General features: G+C 40.6%; 1 protein-coding gene across 6 annotated transcripts in view; it reads right to left on the bottom strand.

The window, feature by feature from the left end:
- Positions 1 to 27,561, bottom strand: part of ATP2B1 (ATPase plasma membrane Ca2+ transporting 1) — a 140,733-nt gene that overhangs the window by 38,332 nt on the left and 74,840 nt on the right. For all 6 annotated transcript variants that reach the window (XM_075600449.1, XM_075600452.1, XM_075600453.1 and 3 more), the window contains 9 exons: positions 25,521 to 25,718; positions 24,235 to 24,489; positions 23,636 to 23,761; positions 19,920 to 20,051; positions 14,189 to 14,227; positions 13,387 to 13,533; positions 4,699 to 4,913; positions 3,565 to 3,807; positions 2,458 to 2,699 (listed from right to left, as the gene is read on the bottom strand). In XM_075600449.1, the coding sequence (XP_075456564.1) occupies positions 2,458 to 2,699; positions 3,565 to 3,807; positions 4,699 to 4,913; positions 13,387 to 13,533; positions 14,189 to 14,227; positions 19,920 to 20,051; positions 23,636 to 23,761; positions 24,235 to 24,489; positions 25,521 to 25,718 (1,597 nt within the window). The remainder of the gene's footprint in view (positions 1 to 2,457; positions 2,700 to 3,564; positions 3,808 to 4,698; positions 4,914 to 13,386; positions 13,534 to 14,188; positions 14,228 to 19,919; positions 20,052 to 23,635; positions 23,762 to 24,234; positions 24,490 to 25,520; positions 25,719 to 27,561) is intronic.

Below are 27,561 nucleotides of genomic sequence, written 5' to 3'. Positions count from 1 at the left end.
CATTTTTCTTTAGGACCCCTATGGAAATCTGTTATCGTTGTCTCTTGCCGAGAGTGCTATGTCTATCGGATACTGAAAGGGGGGGGGGAGGTTGGTAAGGGGGAAGAGCATAACAGGATTTCCCGGCTCTGACAATACATGAAGTTACCAAAACGTAGACATAAAAAATTTAAGCAAAAGAACAAATCATCTACCAGCCAAATAGATCCAGCACAAAAACATTTGTCCCGAGTTATGCATGTACATGCTTAAGAAGAAAGGTTCAATATCTTTAGCTCAGAGAAACAAGTCTGATCTCCCCTCTCTTTGACGTAGACGATGGATGGAAATAGCGTTTCAGGGCCGCAGAAATATTTCCCTGCAAGCTTCAACAGCTGGTATCTAGCACATTCACAAAACTGAAAAGGGATTATGGAACAAATGCCTAAAGTGAAACTGTTACTCCATGCTAGATTTTAGCTCAATTATTATTAGTTGCATCCACTATGAAACCGACCGTGAAAACATGACATTAACAGCAAATGTAAGATCTGACATTGTGGATTACTTGTACTAAAGGAATTATCCATTATTGGCATGAAGTCCAAAAACATTTGAAAAGCTAGTTGTCGCATACAATTTGGCTGCAAAAATTAGAGCAGGAGTGTCAGCTTTGAAAGGGAAGTCATTTCAAAGTTCATCCTTACAGAATAAAAATCAGAATGCACAAGCGTTTTATGAAAAGTTTGTATTTTTTGCCCCTCTGAGTAGTTATGCAACTAATGTACTGCCAGCACAGCATGTCTCTGCGAACATACCATCTGATTACATAATTATAGAGGAGATCGTAGGGACGGAACCAAAACATGAAATGAGGAAACTGCAAAGAAATAGCTGAAACATCAGTCCATGAAACAATGAGCTGCCCTTGCAGCCAGCTTTGAAATGTATGCTTGTCCAATTTAGTGAAAGACTTACTAGCATTCATAATTTTAATTTGATTTGTGTAGCACCTTTTCAATTCTTCAGTCTTTTAAAATTGTAATTCAGGGGCATTTATGCTGTCACCTCAGGGGTCAATCACTGGCAACACATTTTGGCATGGTGGTCTGCATGTAGCCTTTAAAGGGCGAGGCCCTCCAAGGACCAAGGTGAACAAGTGCCAGTGACATGTATGTCATTGGCATATTTTCAATTATAAAAATGGTAGCATATGAAAGGAAATTCTGTGGACTCAAAGAATACACAAATGCACTTTCTCCTCGAGAAACAAAATAAGTAGAAATTGTACATTACAGGGCGATTGGATCTAAGGAAGATTTTGTTAAAAATATTGTTCTCTGCTATTTAGTGGGATTGTCACACAAAAGGCGTGTAAAAGTATTATTCTCAGCAGATGGGCATCCACCCTTGGGAAAGACCAGAGTGTGTGTGTGTGTGTGTGTGTGTGTGTGTGTATGTGTATGTGTGCACATATGTACGTGTGTACGCACGTGTGTACGTATGTACGCACATGTGTACGTATGTACGTACGTGTATATGTATGTGTGTACGTATGTATGTATGTGTGTACGTATGTATGTATGTGTGTACGTATGTATGTATGTGTGTACGTATGTATGTATGTATGTGTGTACGTATGTATGTATGTATGTGTGTACGTATGTATGTATGTGTGTACGTATGTATGTATGTACGTATGTATGTGTACGTATGTGTATGTGTGCGTATGTGTGCGTGTGCGTGTACGTATGTGTGCGTGTATATATGTGTATGTGTGTGTATATGTGTGTGTATGTGTATGTGTGTGTATGTGTATGTGTGTGTATGTGTGTGTATATGTGTGTGTGTATATGTGTGTGTGTGTATATGTATGTGTGTGTATATGTATGTGTGTGTATATGTATGTGTGTGTGTGTGTGTGTGTGTGTGTGTGTGTGTGTGTGTGTGTGTGTGTGTGTGTGTGTGTGTGTGTGTGTGTGTGTGTGTGTATGTGTATATAAAATTTGAAGTTGAAATCATATCCAATATATTAAGTATGATAGATCTATTTAGCTTCCACACCGTTCTTCTTTCCAGTAATGCAGGGGGTACTCAACTCCAGTCCTCAAGATCCCCCAAAAGGTCAGGTTTTCACAATATCCCAGCTTTAGCAGTCAAAGACTGAGCCACTGATTGAGCCATCTGTGCTGAAGCTGGGATTTCCTGAAAACTTGACCTGTTGGGTGAATTTGAGGACTGGAGTTGAGAACCCCCTGCATTAAAGGGTCTAATCACTGGGTTTATCACAAATGAGACGATATGAACCCTTTCAAAATACGGTATCTAAAGGTCAGGTGATTGTCATTACATGAGCTATTGGGCCATTATATTTGCCGTCATAAATAGCCTGATAATTGTATGACTGAAAAAAGGTTTTTATTATTCAAAAAAAAAAAAAAAAAAAAAACACACACGGGCAAAACCACGGGTACTTACTTTTTAAGGACAATCTCCGAGGCGCCCTTGCTGAACATTCGGTAACTGCCATCATTGTTTTTTAACACTGTGCTCATGGATTTTCTCGAAGAATTAAACGTGTACACTTTGAATAAAGTTTCCTCCGGGATCTCATTTCTTACATCTTGATAATCCCGTTTTAGATCCAGAAGCAATCCCAGCAAGGCACATTCAGTTTTGTTACCAACATGACGTGGCAGGCCACCTTCTTTTTCAGGAGGCTGCACGGTACAAGAGTGGGTGAGTCATTTGCTACACACAAAAAATGACAGTTCTATTTTGTGTTGTCTCAGCTCTGGCAGCATCGTTGATCTGACAAAGGCCCAAATCCACAAAAGGGTGGTACAGCTTTAGCACACCTTTAATCCTGTTTATTTGAATGGGAATAGAAGCGTCCATGTAATCTGAAACATTCTCTGTTCCCTAGAGAGTGGGGGAGGGGGTGGTGGTGGGGGGCTTCCATTCGGTTAAGAGCCCCATGCTATGTTCAGAACAATAGCCCATTATTTTGTACTACATTACATTGGTTACTACTGCAATAAGGTGTTGCATGAAATTCTAAATGGAAATACAATAACTTTTTCTTTTTTACACCTGTTGGCCGCATTAACCGATATATTTTGTTGGAGTCAACTCTGTTACTTACTCTTTGCATCACCACCAAATGGCAACAAAGTTAGGGGGTACATTTTACTCCCTTATTTTCTAGATGGTGACCACACTTTTATATAAAATGTCCTTCGAGAAGAATTAGCAGTCATTTATTGCAATCCAATTAAACCTCAACATATAAGTTGATGTCCTGAAAGCATATAAAGAGGTTAAAATGTGGCAACTAAAATGTATGTTTTCTAATAAAGTATTGCAGAACGCACAATGTTAACAGATCCTGCAACATTAAAGAAACCCAAAAACACATTTAATTCTGAAAATGTAATACACCACGATTTATGGTTTTTAATTTTAACTTTGGCCTTTTGGGGCTGTTTAGGGAGAATGGGCAAAGCAGGTCATTGCTGGCTCCTCCAGCACACAATGTATCACGAGAAAACCGCTCTGTGAAACTATCAGCACGCAAGAACTTACCAATATTTTAGACGTATAAGCACAGTTCACAGAAATCCCTGTTACAAGGAGGTTCAAGACTTTCTCAGGTAAAGAATCTGCATCAGGAATCTTTCGGTAATGCTTTTCATTTAGGAAAGCCTGGACAACAGTCATTCTGTTCATGGTTAATGTTCCAGTTTTATCTGAGCAAATTGCTGTGGCATTCCCCATTGTTTCACAAGCATCTAAATGTCTTACTAAGTTGTTATCCTTCATCATTTTCTAGAGAAGAAAAAAACAAAAAAACACATTGTCACCTACAGGTTCCAGATGTGCCATATTTGCCATTTTATTTATATTGTTCAGTTATCTTTAGGGAAGGTAACTTTTGTAGATGTTACCGCATAAGAATATATTGAGCTATTACTGTTTCCACAGTGAAACAATTCATATTAACTCCCCTCTCCCCCATAAGAGTGTGTGTGTGTGTGTGTGTGTGTGTGTGTGTGTGTGTGTGTGTGTGTGTGTGTGTGTGTGTGTGTGTGTGTGTGTGTGTGTGTAAAAAATAAATTAAAAAAAAGTGAACAAATGTAGAGAGCATGGGTTGGTATTTTCACTGTGTGGAGGGAATATGAAAGACGTTAAACAATCAAGATACAAAGAAGTTAGAAGCTGTTTTTGCATGTTATTTGCTAACCAACATTTGTTTTCAGTGTGCTTAATGGCTCAATATAAAAAAAAGTTTATACATAATACATTTTTGTTTGCTGATCTTTTGTCAAATAAGCCAATTATAGTCAAGCTGTTGTAATTAGCTGAAGGTTCTGAGCTTCAGCCAATGGGAGACAGGTAGTGTGCAACACTAAACGGCTCACACACTGGCAGAAATAGGTACAATACTGTAGGTACAGGACACAAAAATTAGCTACAGGCCCTGCTAAAAAGAAGGGTATGGAATAAGAACCACAAAATGTTTCCACTACTACAAACTTGTGGTTACGCTCTCCCCTTCCTTTGTAGATGTTCTACTGGTTATTGCCTTTCACAAACCCATTGTAGTGCACTGGAAAATAAGCTGGTGCCTTATGGAAAAAAGCAGTAATTATGAGAACAGTAATAATGAACAATGATATGTAAAGCTTAAAACAACATCCTAATTTCATGCAAACATACCTTTACGGAATAAGCCAGTGAAATGGTGACTGCAAGTGGAAGACCTTCTGGTACGGCTACTACCAAAACTGTAACTCCAATGATGAAAAATTTAACAAAATATTGGACATAAATTGGTGTACATTCAGCTGGCCAAGGACGCTGTTGAATCCAGAAAGTGTTGACAACAAAGTAGAGAATAAGGATAATGACTGTAATAGCAGACATTACCAAACCTTTAAAAAGATGAATTGGAAAAAGCAAATTAGTACATTTGATAACTACTGTTCTGTTCAATTTTATTTTCCCTTTTATACAACTACCCTGCCTCTGCAAAAACACTGCCCACAAACTACAGCTCAACTTGCATGTTTCACAAAAAAATGGTGGTGAACATTAAACAGATTTCTTAGCATATATTAAAAGATTGCCACATTAATTATTTGTAAGCATTATGCAACGATGACATTGTACTATATTATGCTAAAAAATTGTTATTGTGCATTTTCTCTTTCTGAAGTAGAAAAAGATAATGTTACATTTCTGCATAAAAGTTCAGGCTTTTTTTGTGCTACTGTATATTACTGCTACTGTAATACTATGGATTTTTAGTGCATATCACTAGAATACTCCACCAAAAAAAAGAAATTGGTAAATGTGCAAACAGTAAATTATGAAAAAAGTCAAGTGAAAACAGTGCAACATTAAATAGTGCTATAGCCAAATGGCCTTCTAATTAAGTTTTTAAACCATGAATTAAGTAGAAATAGGCGTGTTAGTCTAGTTGCGGTAGTGCAGAGTAAATTAATACTTCATTATTCGGTGATACCTTTTTTATTTGGACTAACGATATTATAAGAAGTGTTTTGAGAGTTCTCTCCCTCAGTTCAGCAATACTGATTTACAGAGATTGTATAAGTTTAACACAGACGTATTTAAAAAAAAAAAAAAAAAAGACCCATTTTAGGCCGAGATTATGCTGCCGGCGTGCGTGCGCTTGCCTGTTTGGCTATTAAGCCAAGTGCCTGTGCGCCTAACGGCGCTGTAGCATTTTGAGAAGTCAAGAGAATTTGTGATTTCGGGCGACTGCACGTGACGTCAGCGTCACTTGAGCTGGTTCAGCCAATGAGGGTGAACCAGCTTTGTGACGCGTCCGCCGAGCCCCCATATCGCCTCTCCAATCTCCTACAGCCAAGTGCACAGATCGCCGGGGCTGCAGGAGTGCAGATAGTATAAGCTCTGCCAAAGATCACACTGTTTGCTTGAGCGTGCACGCATGGCGTGCGCCTGACGCTTATGCGATCACTGCTCATACTGATTCAGGCCATGGGGCGCGTGGTTATGATGTCACAGAACTGGTTCGTCGTGATTGGCTGAACCACTAACGTGATGAGGCCGTTGCTTGAAAATATTTTTTTTGTCTTTTCAAAAGGTGGTCGCGCCATTGCGCTCCATAGTGCGTACACTAGAGGCGGCCTCTAAGGATCCTGCAATTTGTACTTGGCACGTGCGCAAGCGCCCTCGCACACAGTGTGATCTCAGCTTAAGGCAGATGATGCAGAAAAGGAATAAACAGATGGCAATAAATGAATGAAAGGGACACTGAGACACAGGACCATACATCCATCAGCAGTGTGCAGGGGCGTGGAAATATTACAAAAACTTATGGTAGTGTTAACTCCATATCGGCATTACGTCCTTTTATTAGTCTTAGTCTTATTTCAGTTCAAATGTTTCCCATTATTGAATGCTTTTAAACATTCCTTTGAGGAATTTGAGTTTTAAATGGTTTATGATTTGATAAAGTGCGAATAGCACGAAACGCGTAGGAGGGTTGTACTCCGTCCCGTTTTTTAATGCAGTTTGATTTAACATTATTTTTATTGCCACCCGACCTGTCCTTGTAGCTGTGCACCGCACACAATACTTCTTCACATGCTTAAATCGTTTATGGAATGATCTGGCTGTGAGAAGTGGTGTCCTACTGAAGTGCAATATCTTCCTCCTTCATAGTGTGTTATTGTGTGTCTGCAAGTTCGTTCTGGTTTGAAGTTATTGGCTGGTTTCACCAATGTAGCATCCTTGGTCACGTTTGCTGCATTGAATCATATACGCTATAATCCTGGATGTGCAACAAAATGTTGCTTTGACATTGAATGTTCTGTTAGTGAATGGCTGTGGGATCTTGGCATATATGTTTACAGCGTGTGTTTTTGCATGGTCTTGTGCGATTAACAGCATCTTTCAGTTTGTTATGAAGTTTTCTATTGATCAACTTCTGTCTGAGGTGTGGTGGTTGCCAGAATGCAAGGATGGGAGGTTTGGGGAAAGAGATCATTTAATGTTTCATCCTCTGTCAGCATGGGTTGCAGATCTTTGATTATTTTTCGCATTCACTCTAGGGCAGGGTTGTATTTAGCCAGAGTAGTATATATGTTGACAGAGGGTGAAGAAAATCTTATACAATTTTTGGAGTCCTTAAATTCATTCCACCCATCAATTAAACTCAAAATGCATTATTCGGCAAACCAAGTGAACTTTCTAGATACCACAGTAAAACTGAATTGAAAACTACTTATCTGTATACAAAAAAAACCGCAGACAGATGTAGTTACCTCAATATTTCCAGCTTCCAGACAGGCTAGAATATATATACAATCACTGCATATGCTCTGACAAACGACAGAAAGCAAGACCTCACTACCCTGACTGGCATGTATCCCTTCTATAGTGACAATGACAAAAAAAGTGCTTAGGCGCTCCTATAGTGTGAGAATATCGTGATAAAGACAATAAATCACTAAACAGTGTTTATAATGTGCACCAATACATACAATATAAAAAGTGCATGTGCAAGAGATCACAAAGTGAAAAACATCGCATCTCAGCCCTATGACGAGAGGTCTATATATGCAGTGGTTGACAAATCACCAAAAAATCTACTCGCCACACAAAAAAATCTACTCGCCACCTAGTACCAAACGTGTGCTGCTTGGGCCAATATTTACTCGCCGGGGGTTAAATCCACTCGCCCGGGGCGAGCAAATGTATAGGTTTGTCGAACACTGTATATATGTATTAAAGATGTATTATTGTTTTTAGATAGTTAGACAGTGTGTATCATGTTTACATTTCATGCTAGTACATCCCCCAGTCTGTTCTTAGCCTATTAGGATTCCACCAATCGGGTAGCTCAGAGCCATCCAAGAACCAGTGAGAGCCTAGTTAGGGATACACACACACACACACACACACACACACACACACACACGAGACGCAGCAAATGACTCCAGAAGAAGCTGTGCCAAGTGAAACGCGTCGAGTCCGTGGAGCAAGCTGTCAAGACAACCTCTTCCTTCATTTTGTATCACCGCCTGTTCTTCTCCCTGATATCGTGATACCAAGAATACCTGAGGTGACGCGACCCGCCACCGGAAGTGATGGGATGCACACTGGGAGCTCGATTGATAGAGACTAGCAGCCGGAGCGGTGAGGTTGTCGGAAGCCATCCATCTTTAGTTGTGTGTGTCCATGTCGTGTATGATTTATTTAAGTGTGATACCATTTGTTTAATACACACTTGAAATTGCATACATTGTTGCACAATGGCATAATTTCTGTTTTATTGAGGAGACGTCACACCCAGACTACCATCTACCACCAGAGAAGCCAAGATTGGTTATCGGGAGCCACATTAATTGTGGGACACGCTGTTATCTGAGATATCGCGATTCCCCATTTTGCTAGTATTTAATACCTTTTTTGAAGCATACAGGCATACCCCGGTTTAAGGACACTCACTTTAAGTACACTCGTGAGTAAGGACATATCGCCCAATAGGCAAATGGCAGCTCATGCATGCGCTGTCAGCACGTCCTGAACAGCAATACCGGCTCCCTACCTGCACCGAAGCTGTGTACAAGCGGGGAGACTATAGAGACTGTTACAACTGCGTTATTTACATCAGTTATGCACGTATATGATGATTGCAGTACAGTACATGCATCAATAAGGGGGAAAAGGGAAGTGCTTCACTTTAAGTACATTCTCGCTTTACATATATGCTCCGGTCCCATTGCGTATGTTAATGTGGGCTATGCCTGCATTATACTATGTAGTATTTATCTGCTTAATTTCACATATGGAAATTTCACATATGGAAATTTCACACCTGAACTCCGCATGTATCCCTTCTGTCTGAAGGAGTCAGTAAGGGTTGTGAGGTCTCTGTCTTTGGTGTCAGAGCATATGCAGTGATAGCTTACAGCCTGGCTGTGTATGATGGCTCGTTTTGTAGGAGTGGGATGGAAGCTGGACTTATGGAGTTAACTACACCTGTCTGTCGGCTTCTTGTATACAGGTGTGTGTAGTTTTTGGCAAATCGCCAAACCTCAGACAGAAGTTGGCCAATAGAAAACTTCACGACGAACTGAAAGCTGCTGTTAATGGCACACGACCATGCAACAACACACGCTGTAAACTTTGCAAACATATATGCAAAGATCCCACAGCCATTTACCAACATTGAATGTTTATGTCAAAGGAACTTTCTGCTGCACATCCAGGATTGTAGCGTATATGATTCAATGCAGCAAATGTGACCAAGGATACTACATTGGTGAAACCAGCCAAAAAGTCAAACCAGAACAAACAATAACACACCATGAAGGAGGAAGAGATTGCACACCAGTGGGGCACCACTTCTCACAGCCAGATCATTCCATAAATGATTTAAACATCAAAATCCTCAATGGAATGTTATAAAGCACTCAAGAACAGAAAACATTTGAACTGAAAATTATAATAGATTGAGGAGGACAATGCCGATATGGGGTTTTAAACCCACTACCATAATTTTTTTGTAATGTTCCTCCGTGCCTCTCTGTGTATTTTACAATTAACCCATTATCCCCCTGCATCCCCACCCTCTGCACATTGCTGATGGATGTATGGTCCTGTGTTTCACTGTCACTTTCATCCATTTATTGCCCTCTCTCTTTATTCCTTCTCTGCATCATCTGCCTTAGAGGTCTATCTTTTTTCCCTTTCTGGACATTTGTTTTTAAACCAGAATTTCAGGTTCAGCAATAACCAATGCAAATGAAGGCAACATTTTTCAAACCTTACACACTATTTTAAACGGTGATTGTTAACAGTAATAGTTAGTTTGGGTTTACAATTTGTAGTTTTGAAACAGAAAAGCAACAATTTTAATGTCTATACATACCAAATGCTTGATAAGTGTTGCACCATAAACATGTAACAATAAATCTGTGATACAGATTCAGGGACTGGGCTCTGCCTATCACCACATTCATTTTATTTAAAGAGGCAATCCATGCAACTTAAAAATGTTTTTTTTTTTTTTAAATTAAATATATGCATTTGATTACCTTTATTGAAAATTAATTACCTAAGCTGCAGATCCAGTGATCGAACAGCAAAATCCTGTTTTCTAGGTTTCACTAAATGTCTGCCTTCCAGTTTCAAATCAAATCTGTCAGTATGTCAGCAGTTACAATGTATCCTGATATTGCGCAGGTAACATTATCTTTTGTTACAGTCTACAGCCCAAACTGCTGTAAATATTGGCAACAAAGTTCAAACAGGAAAGTGTTACAAAGATCGTGCAATGCTTGGAAGGTGGGTTAAAACCTGCGATAGAAATCAAAAAATGTTCAGTATATTTAAAAAAAAAAAAAAAAACTCAGTAAAATGGCATTAAGAGTTGAATTTCAAAATAAAAATAAAATGTAATAAGTATTATCCAATATTACAGAACGATTTTTTTTTTAATTTTTGATTTTTATTTTTTTTAAACATGCAGGATATTGCATGAAAACCTTTTCTGCTCTACTGTTGGATGTTTTTGTAGTGCATTTTATTTACACCATCCCCAGAGTAACTACGGTTTCAATAAGTAAACTATAAAATCTGTAGAAAAATGGAACAATTATTTAAATATTCAAACTGAGCATATTTAGGCGAGGAATGAGAAACAAGCGTTTACCAGGCAAGACAAAGTACAACACTGTTTGATTACATGACCAGTGTTCATTGTTGCCCAGCCAAACAAAGATTCTGCATCATGTAAATGTTAAAAGTTGCTACATAAAATAGTACACATTATAGCCTACTTGAGAATACATGATAGGTAAGGTTAATTACTTCTTACTGAAATGTTAACTTACTCCCAGAAAGAAATAATAAGTTTAAAACACTACTCACTATATCAATCATCGCAACAGCTGTAATGCAATGCTTTATAAGCAACTTCATTATAAAGCTTTACAAAACAATATGCAACGGACACCGTTTTGGAAGCAACATCTGCAACAGTGTTCTTTTAATACCATTAACGAATGGATTATGGCACTCAAAATTATATAACTACTTTTTTCTCATTTTATTTCACACCTAGGCTAGATTTTTATCTGCCACAGGCTCTGGGCATTTTTCGAAGGCGCGTTCGCTGGAGGGGACAAATGGTTTCCATATATGACCCAACTAGACTCCATATTTTGACTTAAATGACTTTATTCAAAATGCTGTGAAACTGCTTCCCAGCGCTGGAGAAGCGCCATTTAGTGCACTGCTTAGTAAATATGGGCCACAATCTTTTCTCCAACACAGGGAAGGGGCAACACAATAAATTGAAGAGGCTCAATTATTACGTTTGAAATATGTGGTTTATACCATTGTATGGAAGATTGAATTCCAAGAATACACCAATTTAAGTTTTACAAAAAACTTTGGCAACATAATTCTTGCGTATCACAAAAATATAACATTTTGTTTTAAATATTGTTTTTCTAAATTGGTAATTAAAGCAACAAAACTACATTCCCCTTTTTCTTCTTTGTATATGCAGAGCGTGTGACAATGTATAATTTTACAGTTTTACCCAAGTTGGAAATAGTTTGGTGCTCCTGTTATAAATCTGTATAAATCCTTAATGTGTGACTCTCAATGGCTGCCTCGGTCTGTGCAACTCAGCAGCTATCATGTATTCTTATATCACTAAGGTAACATTATCTATTGTTACAGTTTACAGCTCAAACTGCTGGGAATATTGGCAACAAATCATCACAAACAGGAAAGTGTTGCAAAGATCTTGCTCTGCTGGGGAGGTGTGCTAAAACCTGCTATAGAAATCAAAGGGTGCTTCAAACCTTTTAAAAAATAGCAACTGAGTTGAATAACAATCATTTAAAAATAAAAGTAGTAAGATATGTTTTTTTTTTTTAATTAATCAGTTTAAGATTTTACATGTTTTGATGCTTTAACAATCACCGCTATTTCACTAGTCAGTTTAGCAAGTACATGTTTCTCATATTAGCACTGATGAATTTAAAGCAAAAAATGAGAAGGGTTGAAGCTGTCAAAACCAAAGTCATGTTGCCGAGACGAGCAACATCCAAAGAAGACAGCGTGGCAATGTATGCTGTGAGAACCATGAAGCTACATTGTGTATCTTGTTACAGTAAATGAAACAAGAGTACCAGACATGCCTAACAGAATGGCATTTTACATGACCTTCTACTAACAGGTCCAGGAAATGACAACAGAATAACTACACAAGTGTGTATATTTATACACACATATACCTACAAACCTTCATAACCATCTAAAATAGTACATGATGAATTTATATTAAAAAAAGTAATACGTTAATGACTGTGGTACAGCCCAGTCATATACACATACACACACACACACACACACACACACACACACACACGATGTTTAGTCAACAAGAAAAATTAAGCATTTAGTGTAGGTACCTTATAAAATCTAGTTTATATTGATGGAGTTAGAAGGCTTGAATAATTTTTTAATCAAAAGATGCAACTAAATTACTTGTTAAAAGACGTAGGACCAAAATGTGGAATTCTACAACTAAATTGAAACCAATTTGGAAGGAGTGCAAGGTTTTTTGTATTTCCATGCATGTTGTCCATAAATGTATGGCTAATTCTCTTTCCCAAGCAGCATACGCTGTAAAAGGACATGAAAGTTATAGTGCTACCGATACACTCCATTATAGGGGCATGTCTGAGCCCACCTGACTATTTTGCTATATATAAACAACTGCACTGTGAAATCAACAAGCCTCTGATATATTCTAAATCTGTTTTTCAATGTGTTGTATGTCACAATGAGTCACAATTAGTCTAGGCAATTTCCTTTTATTTCCCCTAATTAGCTATAAATTACCTTTTTTCTTCAGGATTTAAAAAAAGGTTTGAAGTATGTGTTCCTATAAATATGGGATAAAGGATGCTAAATATTAAAAATGTATGCTTCACTACAAGAATTATTAAATCTGTGCACCAGGGTGTCCATGGAGCAAGAAGACATTTTGGAAGGGTTTTATGGAAAGGTTAAAATCTTTTGAGAATCAATTGGAACTTCATGTTTTAAGTTACTACAGTAGCTATTTGTAGAAGAGCGGCATTGGGGGTACAACTGTGTTCAGTTGAGAAGAAAATATGAACTTGCAAGAAAAAATGCTGGTGTTATCTACAAAGAACAAAAAGGTGATTACCTCAAAGTTTACTAGAAAGCCAATTTACTGACAGCAAGTAGATCGTCAAAAGAAATTAAAGTAAACATTTTAAATGCATTAACATTACTTTTTATTGTATAAACCCCATGATCCAAATGCCAATTCCAAACAAATAGAAGAAAATACTTGTTGTGAAATACCTGCTTTGCCAATCTGTACTGCCAACTTTGTAAGTTTCCCTTGCAGAACAGATTTTTCTTTCTTTGACATATTTGTCTTTTTCTTTTCCTCTCCATCTCCACTCTTCAAGGGCTGCATTTCCATGGCTGCCCCATCTTGAGCTTTTGCTAAAAGGAATACCAAAAATGACTCAGTGTTAATATCCAGCATCAAATAATACAGGCATTGTGCATTGGGCAAATATTACATTATGGAAGTAACCAACTAGTTTTGCTAATGCAACAGGATCCAAAATAAGCAGACTGATGCATAATGAGCTGTACTGCGATTTTAAAGTATTAAATAGAAAGGTGGAAATGCAGTACAACGTTAACATTGCTTTGATTGTAGTGTTTGCATGTCCCCACTATATATGCTGTAATAGCAACTGTATGTATATATGTACACACAGTATACACCAATATATATTTTAAGAGCAGTTAAATGTAATTTACATAACAGCAATTTAATAACCCCTATTTGATTCACCATGTATGTATGTATGCATACAATATACCAAAGAATTTACAATCCAAGTGGTACTGTATATTGGGAGGCCTACACACATACTGTAGGCGTAAAAGTGCATTAAAAGTGTAGTCTAAACATTTGCTCAGAAGTACATTACAGACCTATCCAAAAACTGCCATTTTTACACACAGTACCAGCATTTCCAAAACTCTGATCATCAGTTATCAACCTCATTAGTGCTAGAGATGTGTGTGCTAAGGACACTTCACATCAAAAGTACAAAACCATGTTAAAATGTACACGCACAAATACCTTTGTTCCGGTTTTCAATGGCGCCATCTTGCTTCTTGCCTGAAAGCAAAGATAAATAATCTAATTAGTTCCTTTATATTTATTTATATATATTCACATTTTATAAATTATAATTTTAGTATGAAAAAAAGAAAAAAAATCTACATAAAAGCCTACAGTACGTCCATAAGTAGTTATTGACACGAAAAGGATTGGGGTATTTTTCCTTTTGGCTCAATGTACACTGAGCAGAAATACGACACACACACACCAGGGTAAAAAGAAAATGTATTGTCAGCTTACCATCATTTCCTGGAACCCATTTATGGCAGTGAGCACTGTAGGGTTAACTCCATCCTTCGCTTAAAGTACAGGACAACAGGAATTTGTCTGCAGTTAGGCCAATAAAACACCCCTCCCACTACCTGCAGGAGGTCTCTGTTGTGTGTTTAAGCTCTGGGAGAAACCAGAAACAGAACTAGACATTGACAGTGGGCATATTGGCCCTCCCTTAAATGTGTTCCAGTTAAAGAAAATGATGGTAAGCAGACAATACATTCTCTTCTGTTCACCATGGCATTGGGCACCATAAGGACATACCCAAGCCATATTATAGTGGAAGGGGGGGGGGGGGTGGAAATAACACATCTGATTCAACAGTTATTTTAATGCAACAGATTGCAGAACGTTTCAACCAAAGCTTGCGTCAGCTGAGGCCTGAATGGCCAATCTATAATACTTCAAGAACATATTAAAGGACGACCATATGCCAGCCTTGCAGATTTGTGCAGGAGACAATTGTGCCTTAAATGCCCATTTGGCGGCAAGAGGTCGTCTTTTTGCTCATGGATCATGGCATGTATTCGGAAGTCCTATCGAGATCTCATCAGCTTCGATCCTGCTTGCTCACTCATAGGCCTCTGTGGGAGGACAAACAGCCTATAAAAAGAGACTACTATGCTCAGGTTGGTCTTTAAGCATCTCACGGCACCGTGATTGTGTACTACTTCCGCTTTCTGATTTTCCGGGCTCGGACAAAAGGGAGGGCATCTCCTGGTTGATATCAAATGCAGTGACAAGTAAGGAGGCAGGAAGTGGTAAACGGACCACATAACAGCCGTATCCAGGCGAATGGTTAGAGACCGTTCCTTGCAAGTTAGTCTGTAGCTCACCCTTTCTCCTTACTGATGTTATGGCAGTTTTCCTTAATATAAACGTTAAAGGGATCTGGTGCAATGGTTCAAAAGGATGTACCATTGGTGCTTCCAGTACCAGAGAGGGGACCCATGTTGGAACTTTATAACTGACTTGAGGCCTTAATCATTTTACCGCTTGCAAAAAAAGAAATCATGAGGTTCTCTGACACTAGACTTCTCCAGCTGAGTGGACAATGCAGACATTTGTACCTTTAGAGAGAACTTAAGAGTTCTCTGTCAAATCCTTCCTGTAAAAACTCTACTAGCGTCGCAGAGATTGACGTAAAATAAATATATCTTATTTTCTCATCACACAATCCCTGAAGCATAGCCAAAGGCAATAAGTGACTGTTTAAGTCGACTTTTCTTGGTTCTAACAGGGTTCGTACAGCTATCAGAAAAATCACTTGACTCAATCTCCAAGATACCAAGGCTCGCATCTGGGCGTTGAAACAGGCCTCCAGTCAGTAAGCCTTGGGGGCGGAGGGAAAATCGGCAGATTCCAGTGAGCATTTATCACTATATTTATAAGATGAGCGAACTACGGTTTCCTTGGCCAATAATGCATTATTCGTATATTACCTCTGCCTCATCAATCTTTACTTTCCGTCACGATGAGATTAACTGGGTGGAACGAGACATGCTAGTTTTAACTGCTATTTGAGGCAGAAGGAGTCTATCTGCATTGCACAGGGATGAAATCACCTTGAGCAGTAACCATTCACCTTTCTGTTGTGGTACGTGGCCATCAGGCCTACTTCGAGTTGACCCCAGTGTTCTATTTGTTGAAAGTCTTGGCTATCTAAAGCCCACTCTCCGGGATGAACTGTATAGCAGTCTGCAGTCGTATTGCGGTTCTCGTATGCGAGATCTGAGACGGCTGCGACCAAATGTCCGATGCCGCGATAAAGACTGCCTTGTTCACACCTCCCATTTGCCGGGTTGAGAGAATGGTCTTCCTGAGCAATAGGATTTTGCCTCTGTACTGCATTCTCTCCGACTAGTGAGAGGAGGAATAGAATCATTTTGCTCTTTCCAGGGGAAAAAATACATGACCTCCTGACGCTTTGGATATAATTGTATCCAATTTCTAGCTTAAGAGAAATTCTCCCTTGAATCGTAATGTTCATAAGTTATTCTTTGACACAGAATACGCTACCCAGTCTACAGTAAGTCACAAGGCCCTTCTCGCTGACACAAAGAGCCATGGTTCAAGTTGCCAACTTCACCGCATCCCTCAACGCTTCGTCAATATATTCTGTTGCAAACGCGCATGGCCCACAACACTGATGTTGATACTGCAAGTTTACAACACGGCACCAGCTGCCAAATACAATTTCCATCACGTCTCTGAAGGATACTGCGTTAATCGGTAGCGTAGTCTTCTTCGCAATTGTAGATATATCTGCATATACCTTTGGAGACACTTCCCAAAACGTGACTTCTTCCTCTGAAAAGGGATACATTTTGCTGAACCTTCTGGGTGTCAGTAACTTTTTATCTGGCATGGTCGACCACATATTTAATCACCTGATGGACCGGAAAGTATCTTTTTTTCTTTGGGTCCCTCCGAACAGCTCTTCTGTCCTCTGACCACGGTCTTCAGCCTCCTCTAACTTCACAGCTTCTCTCATCGCCTTTATTATTTGATCAATTAACTTGAGATTAAAATCAGATTCCTCAATAAGGTTTCATGTTCGGAGGATTCCCAATATTCCCCTTCTGAGAAATACTGGTACTGTACCTCCGATTATTCCCTCATCCTATCAAGGTTGGTCTGAGATGATGTTCACTTCCAGGGCTTTTTACCAACTTGAAGTACTGCAGACTGGACACTATTTACCTTATCCTTCATAGCAAATTGGTTACCTGCTCATTTGGCTTCTTTGCAGCTGCTTTGGGGCAGTCTTTGCCATTTCTTCGCTTCCACCACAGGCTTGTCGCAAGCTGAACCCACTAGTCTTCGCAGTCATCTTTTTAGGTGCAGGGCCTCTATTGCCTCTTTAGAAGTTCCCTCTTCTAGCTGTCCCCCAGGAGGTACTGTAGCAACACAATATTTATTTAACCTTGAACAAGCACTCTTTACATCACTCCAGGACTCACACTTTATTTGGGCAGGGATTCCCTTGTTTGCAGCAGATTTCATCCTCAGCTCAGCTACTTTCAGAGCTGCTTCTTCTTACTGGCGCCTGTACGGATCCAATGCCACTGACTCTTTAAACTGCTTCCGTCACCCCTCTGACATTGTCAGCATTCTATTCAGGGCAGGAGCATGCGTGCACACCTGATCAGACCCCGTGGGATGCCAAGTGGAGTCCCTGCAGAGCTGTCTTGCCACTGCATCCTGCCGACGCATCCGCGGCCTGCCCTGGTCATGAAGGCCACCGATAGCTGCCACCGATGGTGTGACAGACGTCAGCTTCAGGAATAGAGGGTGAGAAGCACCTGGATTTAACTGCATTAGCTGCAGTCTTGGTGAGCCTTTAACCAAAATAAGGAACTCTACTCTTAGCTGTAGGAGAGGAAAATAATGCCTCAAAGTAGTGGGAGGAGTCTTTTACAGTCCTACCTGCGTAGCATGTCTTGTCCCACTTCAAGCTAAGGATGGAGTTAACCCTACTGTGTCACTGCTGTGGGGAACACGACAGATTTGTTTCCAATCTGCATCCTATGGTTTTAAAGTATTATAGCCCCCCCCCCCACCTGCCATGGAAACATGGGGGTAATGAGCTCTAACTGTACATTTCAAGATCACTTCCTGAAGAGAAAGCCACAATATCACTAACACTTCGATTCATTTTTAATTTCTGCATTTACTGCTAATCCAAAATCTTATATAAATCAAAATAATGAAAAGCAGTTTTCATATTTTAAACTATTTGCTTAATACATTTTAATACATCTAATAAAGCTTCCCCTTCAAATCATAGCACGCATTTTTCTTCATAGATAAAATAATGTATGATTACAGTGTTTCATTTTGTCAGGATACATTTGGGGATTTCTACAGAGAACAACCCACTATCTCACAAGTCATTCCTAATGTGATCTACAGATCCAAGGATCTAAAGCAGAGCAGGCATCTGTCATCTGATGCTCTCAATTTTAAGTCACTTATCACCATAGCAACATTCCACTGCCAAATGGACACTCTGTATGACTTAAAATTGAATGCCAACCTTCCTCGTGTGCTGTAGACAAGAGACCTTTCATGGGAAAATTGCCCCAAAATCAGGCAATCCATGCAAATGAGCCTGACTCATATGTAGTGCTGCCTGTCAGACATCTGCAGAACATGCATTTGCAGAAGTTGCAACATTATCTGTCTTGTTATGATATGTACATTACCAATACTGAACAGTCATTACTTCCTTTGCACTGCCCTACCCAACTGACATTTGTACTGTATGTGGTTCTCCAATGTCAATTGCATATCATATTGTACCCTTTAATATTTCAACATACTGTTACTATGAATGAACTGTCTTTTCTAGAATGTGACTTTCAACAATTAGACATGGTAATATAAAGATTTATTTTTGCTTTAGAAATACCAATAGCCAATGCATTAACTTCATATAATGCTGTCAGTTTACAGTGTACAATCCAGTGGAATTAGGCATAATAGTTAAGATATTGGTCTTCAAAACATAAGTAGATGGGATGAAACCCGGTCTAGGACATGAGTACTATGTAATTTTTGGTCCCATCTGTTTTAATTGAATCGGTGATGCAAACCTCAATGTAACCTTATTAAAATAAATAAATACGTGGAGACGTGTTAATATTTTCTCATGTCTGACCACACTACTCCACCAAATCTTTATTTAAACTGCAGAATCAGTAAAACCTATGCCAACATGGTATCCCAACGCCATATGATTGTAATTGTTCCTATGTAACTCACTTGCACAACGAAAGGGAAAGCATGAAATTATATGTATATTTGTAGTGTGAAGATTGGTTTGGAGAGAACATTTATGCCTCGTTAGTCAATTTGGCAATATGAAACCTCATTGCCACCAAATCGATAAATTACAACAACAGAGTAAGCAGAGAACATTAAACAGACTGTATAACAGAGAGCTCCTCGTTCATTCAACAATGTATGTGATGCCTTAAAGATGCTGTAAACATCAGGTAAAAATATTAGAAAAATGCCCATGTCAAAAAAAAGCATAGAAAGACTGTGGCTCAGCAAGGATGTTAACCAGTTAAAAAGCTTGTATTCTTTCAGAAAATTCCTAAGAGTCAATGTAGGATTTACTGAGAACAGATGTGTTGTCCTGAAACCTAGCCCATGTGCTCAGTGAAAAATCCCATCTATTATACTTATAGCCCCTATAGATACTGTATACTATAGCTTTAAGCCAACATGTGTCACACACAAACACACACGTCTGCTATACTGTAGTAGCTACGCACTGCAGCACCCAAAGGGCTAATCCTAAGGCAGCCTCACATGACGAAGTCTGAACCTGCACATAAATACCATTTCTTATCTCAATATTATTTGATCAGGGTAAAGCAGAATAGTAATTGAAAATTAGACTTACTTTTCTTGTCCTTTTCCTTTTCCTTTTCTTCGTTTTCTCCAGCTCCAAGCAAAGTGAATATAATTCCAGTTTGTGAATTCACACCTATAGCAGTGACTACCATTTTTCCTGACCCTTCCATTACATGCGTTCCTGAAAAGCAATACAAGATTAGCATTTTATTCAGACAATACAGGAATCTTTACACTTGAATTAGGCAGTAAACTTGACTATGGAGGCTGGGAGGTAGCCCCCCTCTCCCACACCGCCCCCACATGGAACGTATGAATAATGACAGAGACCAGAACTGGCGGTACAAAAGGCAGCGGCTATTTATTTTATAGCAAATAACTAATGAGTAAATGCCACTCCCTGCCAAGATAAATGATGTGCCAGGTTCACAGTAGAACTGGCCAATAATATTTTGAAAATGTATTAACACCGGAGGGGGGAGAAAAAAATGCAACCACAGTAAATATCACCTTTCCACGGTTACAGTACATAGTTGCATAGTAGAGGAGTTGAAAGACATATGTCCATCAAGTTCAATCTACAGTCTGATCAAGGATAGTTACACCTATATTTGTAATTACAGTATATAGACCCAGAATAAGGCAAAAAAAAAACCCCAGTGATAAGGGGAAAAAATAAATTCCTTGCGTCCAATAATTGAAATCAGGCTACTCCCTGGATCAACATCCTTCCCACGTTTACTTATTTACAGGGACACCGAGAGGGGGGGTGGGGCAACCTCTGGCCAGGCCCAGCTGCCTTCTGGATCTTTACTCTGTCCCACGCCGCCGAGCTTCCAATGCTGGCAGGCGACGGGGCTCTGACGTCAGCACTCCGGAAGTAAGCTTGGCCCAGCTTCCGGCGCGCCGAGCACCAACGTCGGAGCCCCTGCCGCGTCGGCAGTGGAAGCTCGGCGGTGTGGGACAGAGAGGGGAAAGGTCCTGCAGGCAGCTGAAAGTCGGGGCCCGGCCGTGAACGTCAGCAGCGCCAGAGGTCAGGGGGAAATTTGCAGCGCCTGCCGGGCCCCCCCAGCCAACTGAGTCCGCAGACACTGGGCCCAGCTTGACCCAAGGTAATTGTTATATGTAGGGGGGGGGGGGCTTGGGGGAATTTTTTATATGTATTGGGGAGTTTTTTTTATATGTATTTTATTAATGGATTGGGCTCTTTTGTGGATGCATTGGGGTATGTTTTATATGTATTGATGTATATGCATTGATGTATGTGTGTATACACACGTTCTGTATGTATGGTGTTATGTATTGTTTATTTTTATATGTATTGGGTAGGTGTTTTTTTTGCGGGGGTGGGGATTTTCTTTTTTTTTTATGTATTTGGTGATTGGAAATTTTTTGCATTGGAGGTGGGAAGTTTTTTTTTGTGGAGGGAGGGTCAGAACTGTAGCCCTGGGCCCCAGGACATCTGTCTGCGGCCCTGCTTATTTGGTATATTCCTGTTTACTTTTCCTTTCTAAAAAAAATGTCCAACCTCATTATGTATTTGACATCACAGTCTCCATGGGTAATGAATTCCACACTGTAACTGCCCTTACTGTAAAGAACCCTTTCCTTTGTTGCTGGTGAAATCTCCTTTCCTCCAACCTAAAGTGGCGACCCTGTGTCCTTTGTACTGCCCGTGGGATGAAAAGTTCTTTTGAAAGCTCAGTATATTGACCCTGAACAGAGCCAGAGGGGCGGGCAGGGGGGCGCTTGCACAGAGACAGAGGGGGGCATTCCAGAGACAGAGGGGGGTGCGCAGAGAGAGGGGGGGCGCGCAGAGACAGAGGGGGGTGCGCAGAGAGAGGGGGGCGCGCAGAGAGAGGGGGGGCGCACGGGCAGAGACAGAGGGGGGCGTTCCAGAGACAAAGGGGGTGCGCAGAGAGAGGGGGGGCGCGCAGAGACAGAGGGGGGCGTTCCAGAGACAAAGGGGGGTGCGCAGAGAGAGGGGGGGCGCGCAGAGACAGAGGGGGGGGCGGGCAGAGACAGAGGGGGCGCGGGCAGAGACAGAGGGGGCGCGGGCAGAGACAGAGGGGGCGCGGGCAGAGACAGAGGGGCCGCGGGCAGAGACAGAGGGGCCGCGGGCAGAGACAGAGGGGGCGCGGGCAGAGACAGAGGGGGCGCGGGCAGAGACAGAGGGGGCGCGGGCAGAGACAGAGGGGGCGCGGGCAGAGACAGAGGGGGCGCGGGCAGAGACAGAGGGGGCGCGGGCAGAGACAGAGGGGGCGCGGGCAGAGACAGAGGGGGCGCGGGCAGAGACAGAGGGGGCGCGGGCAGAGACAGAGGGGGCGCGGGCAGAGACAGAGGGGGCGCGGGCAGAGACAGAGGGGGCGCGGGCAGAGACAGAGGGGGCGCGGGCAGAGACAGAGGGTGCGCGGGCAGAGACAGAGGGTGCGCGGGCAGAGACAGAGGGTGCGCGGGCAGAGACAGAGGGTGCGCGGGCAGAGACAGAGGGTGCGCGGGCAGAGACAGAGGGTGCGCGGGCAGAGACAGAGGGTGCGCGGGCAGAGACAGAGGGGGCGCGGGCAGAGACAGAGGGGGCGCGGGCAGAGACAGAGGGGGCGCGGGCAGAGACAGAGGGTGCGCGGGCAGAGACAGAGGGTGCGCGGGCAGAGACAGAGGGGGGCGTGCGCAGAGACAGGTGCGCGCAGAGACAGGTGTGCGCGCAGAGACAGGTGCGCGCAGAGACAGGTCCACAAACCGACTAATCCCCATTATCTCTTAGCATACAATGCTTCCACTGCAGCCATGCATTCTGGGTAATGGCATGCAAATGAGCAGCCATAGGGGATACAACAAAAGGTTTAAATCACCTATTTTGCTACTAGAGTGTGTTTAAAGCATTATTTAAAGCATTGCATGTCAGAAAATGCCAGGCTATTGGGATAGTGGCCTACTCCAAAAAAAACACAAAACCATTTTAATCACTTTTGCTGGAGATCGCAATACATTGTTCGCATTTACATTCCAAGCCCATCTGGGGCTGAGTTAAACATATCAATGTCCCATTTTTTGCGCTTAACATCTGCAATATTAGAAGAGAAACACTGGCACTCACTTGGTCTTCATAAGCCGTTTATTTAGAGCCTCTGTGCACCTGAGACACTAATGAAACTGCATATGAAGAAAACATGAGTGTCACTCATGCCACAGCTGCATTGAATCTCAACCACCCCAGTGTACATCTGCGTTGCCCCAAAGGCGGAAGCCTTTATTTATAAAATATTTTACCAGGCAGTAATACATTGAGAGTTACCTCTCGTTTTCAAGTATGTCCTGGGCAAAGGGCAGCCAAAGGGTGTGAGCAGTTTGCTGATGTTAAAACTGCTCTATTTCAATCTGAAACTCACAAACCCTTTATCCCCTGTACCTATCTGTCCATGAAATGTTTATGCATTGACTGTATAACACTGTTCTTTTAATGTACCCATGTATTTTTACAACTCTGTGCCCAGGACATACTGGAAAACGAGAGGTAACAATGTATTACTTCTTGGTAAAACATTTTATAAATAAAAATAAATAAACTATTTCTTCTTTACTAAAAGGACTACATCTCATCTGTGTACATCAGCACTATCACTCCCTTTTGGGAGTGCTCCTTATACTGTACAGAGAAAAGTGTGTCCATTTCATACAAGGACATTAACAATGCACAGTATTTTCTAATTTTAGATGCATCCCTCAACATTGAGGAAGCTAAAATCAAAAGATATCAAGTATACAAACCAGAGAGCAGCAAAGGATCTTTCGACTGGGTTTTCTTAACCTGATCAGATTCTCCAGTTAATGAACTTTCATCAATTTTAAGATCATTTCCTTGAATAAGCACTCCATCTGCAGGCAGCAGATCACCTAAAAAGGCAGACACAGCAAATCAAAAGACAGTCACAAATAGAAGTATGTGAATAAACAAACATCCCAACACATATACACATACATTCTTTATGTCAAAAGGAGTGCTTACTGAGCATGGCCAAATGTATACAAAACAAAAAAGCCCAATGCTACATCCAATGTGACAAAATATATAGTAAATAGTATATAGTTAAATACTTCAATAATAATATTCTTTTCATAAGTAAGGGTCATTTAGTTAAACCCTCCAGAGGTAAAAGTTTCAACAGTTTAGTGTTAGGACCTTCAAAATTAGGTTATGCCTTGACACGGCTTGTAGGCTTATAATGCTTTGGCCAAAGGGTTTAACTAAATGACCCTTACGCATGAGAATAATATTATTATTGAATTATTTAACCATTTACTATATATTTTGTAACATTGGATTGTCTTTTGTTGTATGTGAATAAATATAAACAAACTATAATTACCATATTTAATTTGTGCAATGTCCCCAACAACTATGTCGGCCACCGGTATTTGAATAACTTGGCTTCCACGGACAACTGTAAATTTCTGTTCTTGTTCGATCCGGTTCTGCAAGCCCCGAAATTGTTTCTCTTTACTCCAGTCATTGAAAGCTGTTACTAATACCACACATACAACAGAAACCAGGATAGCACCTCCTTCAATCCAGCCGGTTTCCCCCTCTCCTTCCTCCACAGCACCACCTGCTTCAACGCATGCTGAAAAAAGAAATCAGAACTAAGTCCCATCCAAACTGCGGCTGAAAGAAGCCAACTGGGCTTATGAACACGAACCCTTATGCCAAGGAATGCCTGAGGCGAATGAAGAGTTTCCCTCATTTTTCAAACCTAACCTCTAAACTATGTTGCTAATCAAAATCAATGTTCACTTAACCCCCTAAATTCCTTCTTTGATTGTTTTGCAGCATTCCGAAGAAATCCTATGCGAAATACAACCAGGAACAAAACAGTTTGTTGTTTTTTTTTTATGTTAGAACAGCATTTATTCAATATTTATAGTTTATTATCTGTGGTTTTGGAGAGAGGGCGGCGAATGGCAGTAGCCAAATTCTGAAGGAGAAACTAAAAGGTATGCATTCAAGAATTGGGTTTCAATAAATTGGGTTTCAATATACCCTCTTTGAAGACAGAGATCAGGTAAACAATTGATTAATACAACCCTGAAGCTTCAGGTAAAGGCTCTCCAAGCAATGCCTTTCTTCCTATATAGGTTTAAAAAAAAAAAAACCACAAAAAAAACCAACTTAAGTATATATACTGTAAGTGCTCCACAATAAATTCCAAGTCTGCACCAGACCAGTGTTTCACATAAAGACTGATTGTGGATTTAGACAGAGCTTCATTATCTTTATAACCTTGTAAAGTGCAGGCTGCGTGTCACACTTAACTCCCCGCCCCCTATCAATTTTAAACCGGTGTTCCTTGAGTAAGTGTTTGTCCCACACAGACATCTCTCTCATATATACACTTCCAACCCATCAATAATACAATACACTATTTATGTTTTACGTGTATATGGTATCACTAGTTTTAGTCAGCATTTCAAATCCACACTAGGACCTTTACGAACATGATTATGTATCTAATTACTTTTCTCCTATTTTGTTGGTTATCCTTCTACAGCCAAACATTATTCTAGGATTAAAAGGGTGCATTTGATCCCAATTGACTGGAGAAACATTTACAGGATACAAAATAATGGTTTTATCCAAATGTGCTTAAATACTTACTGTTATCTTGTCCACCAGGAGGACGGTAAAAAGAAAGGCCTAACGATATTATGGCTGCTATTTCTAATATAATTAATGTTACATCTTGTAGTGCTTCCCATACTAACTGAAGAAATGTTTTTGGCTTTTTAGGAGGTATAAGATTTTTCCCGAATACTTCTTGCCTCCTCTCGAGATCTGCTGGATGTCCGTTTAAACCTGCATTTCAAAAAAAAAAAATATGGGAGAAAAAGAAAATTTGTATAGTTTGTAACCATATTGCATGAAATGTGTAACTTTATAGTGCTAACGAGCGCTAGACAATTTTTACAACATTACAATACAGAGAATATAAACACAGATGGGAAAAGTGCATCAATTTTTTTTGTTTGAGGTGTCACTGCTCCGAAGAGATTATAATCTAAATCATGTGGGGAGACAAGCCAATCCACTCCAAAATACTGCTTGTTAGACTGTATAAGAGCATACTGTAGTTTTGTGAGTAAACTTAATTGAAGAATTGAGTTTTCAGATGGGTTTTGAAGAAAGAGTGAAGGTACTTGATGGATATTGAGAGGGAGGATACTGCATATGTGAAGGTTTGTTTGATATATTTTATAAAACTTAACATCACAAATACAACCAAAGACAGTGCTAAGTTTTGATCTAAGAAAAACAGATTAGATGTTTCTGCAAAGTATGTTTATCAGTATTATAGCTGTTCAGATAAATATTAAGGCCAGTTAATTTAAATAAAGTTCCTAATCCTTCAAAGTCCATGCTATCCGTCTCTCTTACCCCATTTCGCTCTGTGTCGCTGTCATCTACCTTTCCCCTTGACCCACACTCTAATTTCTTGACAACTTTTCTGCCCGGCTCCCTCTCTTCAGACAACTACTGTCCTACTGGGAGACCAACATACCTATTCACAATTTCATTACCACTTAAGATGGGCAGCTGATCTCTCTAACCTTCTATGGTTTCTCCTACTCACTCCAATAGCAACTCCCTCGAGCTGGTTTTCTCCCGCTTCATGTCCTCTAACATGCCCTTCCCTCTCTGATCACCTAACCTTTAACCTCGCTCTAGTTTCAGCACCCTCCAGAACCCTACATGCCCTAGATTCCCCCAATTTTCAACATCTCCACAACCTCTCCTATCTCTACCCTTTCGTGCACCAACCTAGCAACCTCTCCATACAACAGCATACTCTGCCTTAAACAAGACTGATCCCGCCACAAAACGTTGCTCACAAAAATCCAAGCCTCAACTTTGGCACACACCCTTCACCCACTACCTCCAAATGTGTTCACGCACTGCAGAACGTTACTGGAGGAAATCCCGCTTTAAAGCAGACTTCCTCCAACACAAATGTATGCTCTCCTCCTATAACACTGCCCTTTACCTTGCCAAGCAAACCCACTTTTCTTCACTCATACAAACTTTGTTCTCCAACCCTCAATGCCTATTTGCCATCTTTAACTCCCTTGTCCGCCCATATACACCGACACCCCTTCTACCCTCACCACCTACTTCTCCAACAAGAATAAAATCACTCAGACATGACATCACTTCATATCAAGCTCCAAGCACAACACCTACACCCACCCCCTTGCACACTTAAATGCACTATCAGCTTTCCCCTGTGACTGAGGGTGAGGTCTCAATGTGCCTCATCTCACGCCTTCGATCCTATTCCCTCACATCTCCTCCGCTCTCTCTGGCACACCAGGACCCACCCTAACTAACCTTTTTAACCGCTCTCTCACCTCTGGCACATCACCATCTTCTTTTAAATATACACTCATCACACCAATTCTAGACAGAGACTCTTACTTTACCCTCTCCAACTACCACCCTCTTTTTCCCCTTTGCCTCCAAACTACTTGAGCAGCATGTATAAAACCACCTGACTCACTCTCTCTCCTCCAACTGCCTGCTTGACCTTTTGCAATCTGGTTTTCCTCCTCTACAGTCTACCGAGACCAAACTAAGAAAAGTTGTCAATGCTCTACTCAGCTAAATCTAAGGGTTTCCCAGGACATACTTGAAAACGAGAGGT

This window comes from Ascaphus truei, chromosome 5 (genome assembly GCF_040206685.1).
Source record: "Ascaphus truei isolate aAscTru1 chromosome 5, aAscTru1.hap1, whole genome shotgun sequence".
In the NCBI taxonomy this organism is placed as follows: Eukaryota; Metazoa; Chordata; class Amphibia; order Anura; family Ascaphidae; genus Ascaphus; species Ascaphus truei.
Note: the sequence above shows the minus strand (reverse complement) of the source record. Positions and strands in the feature narration are given on the sequence as shown.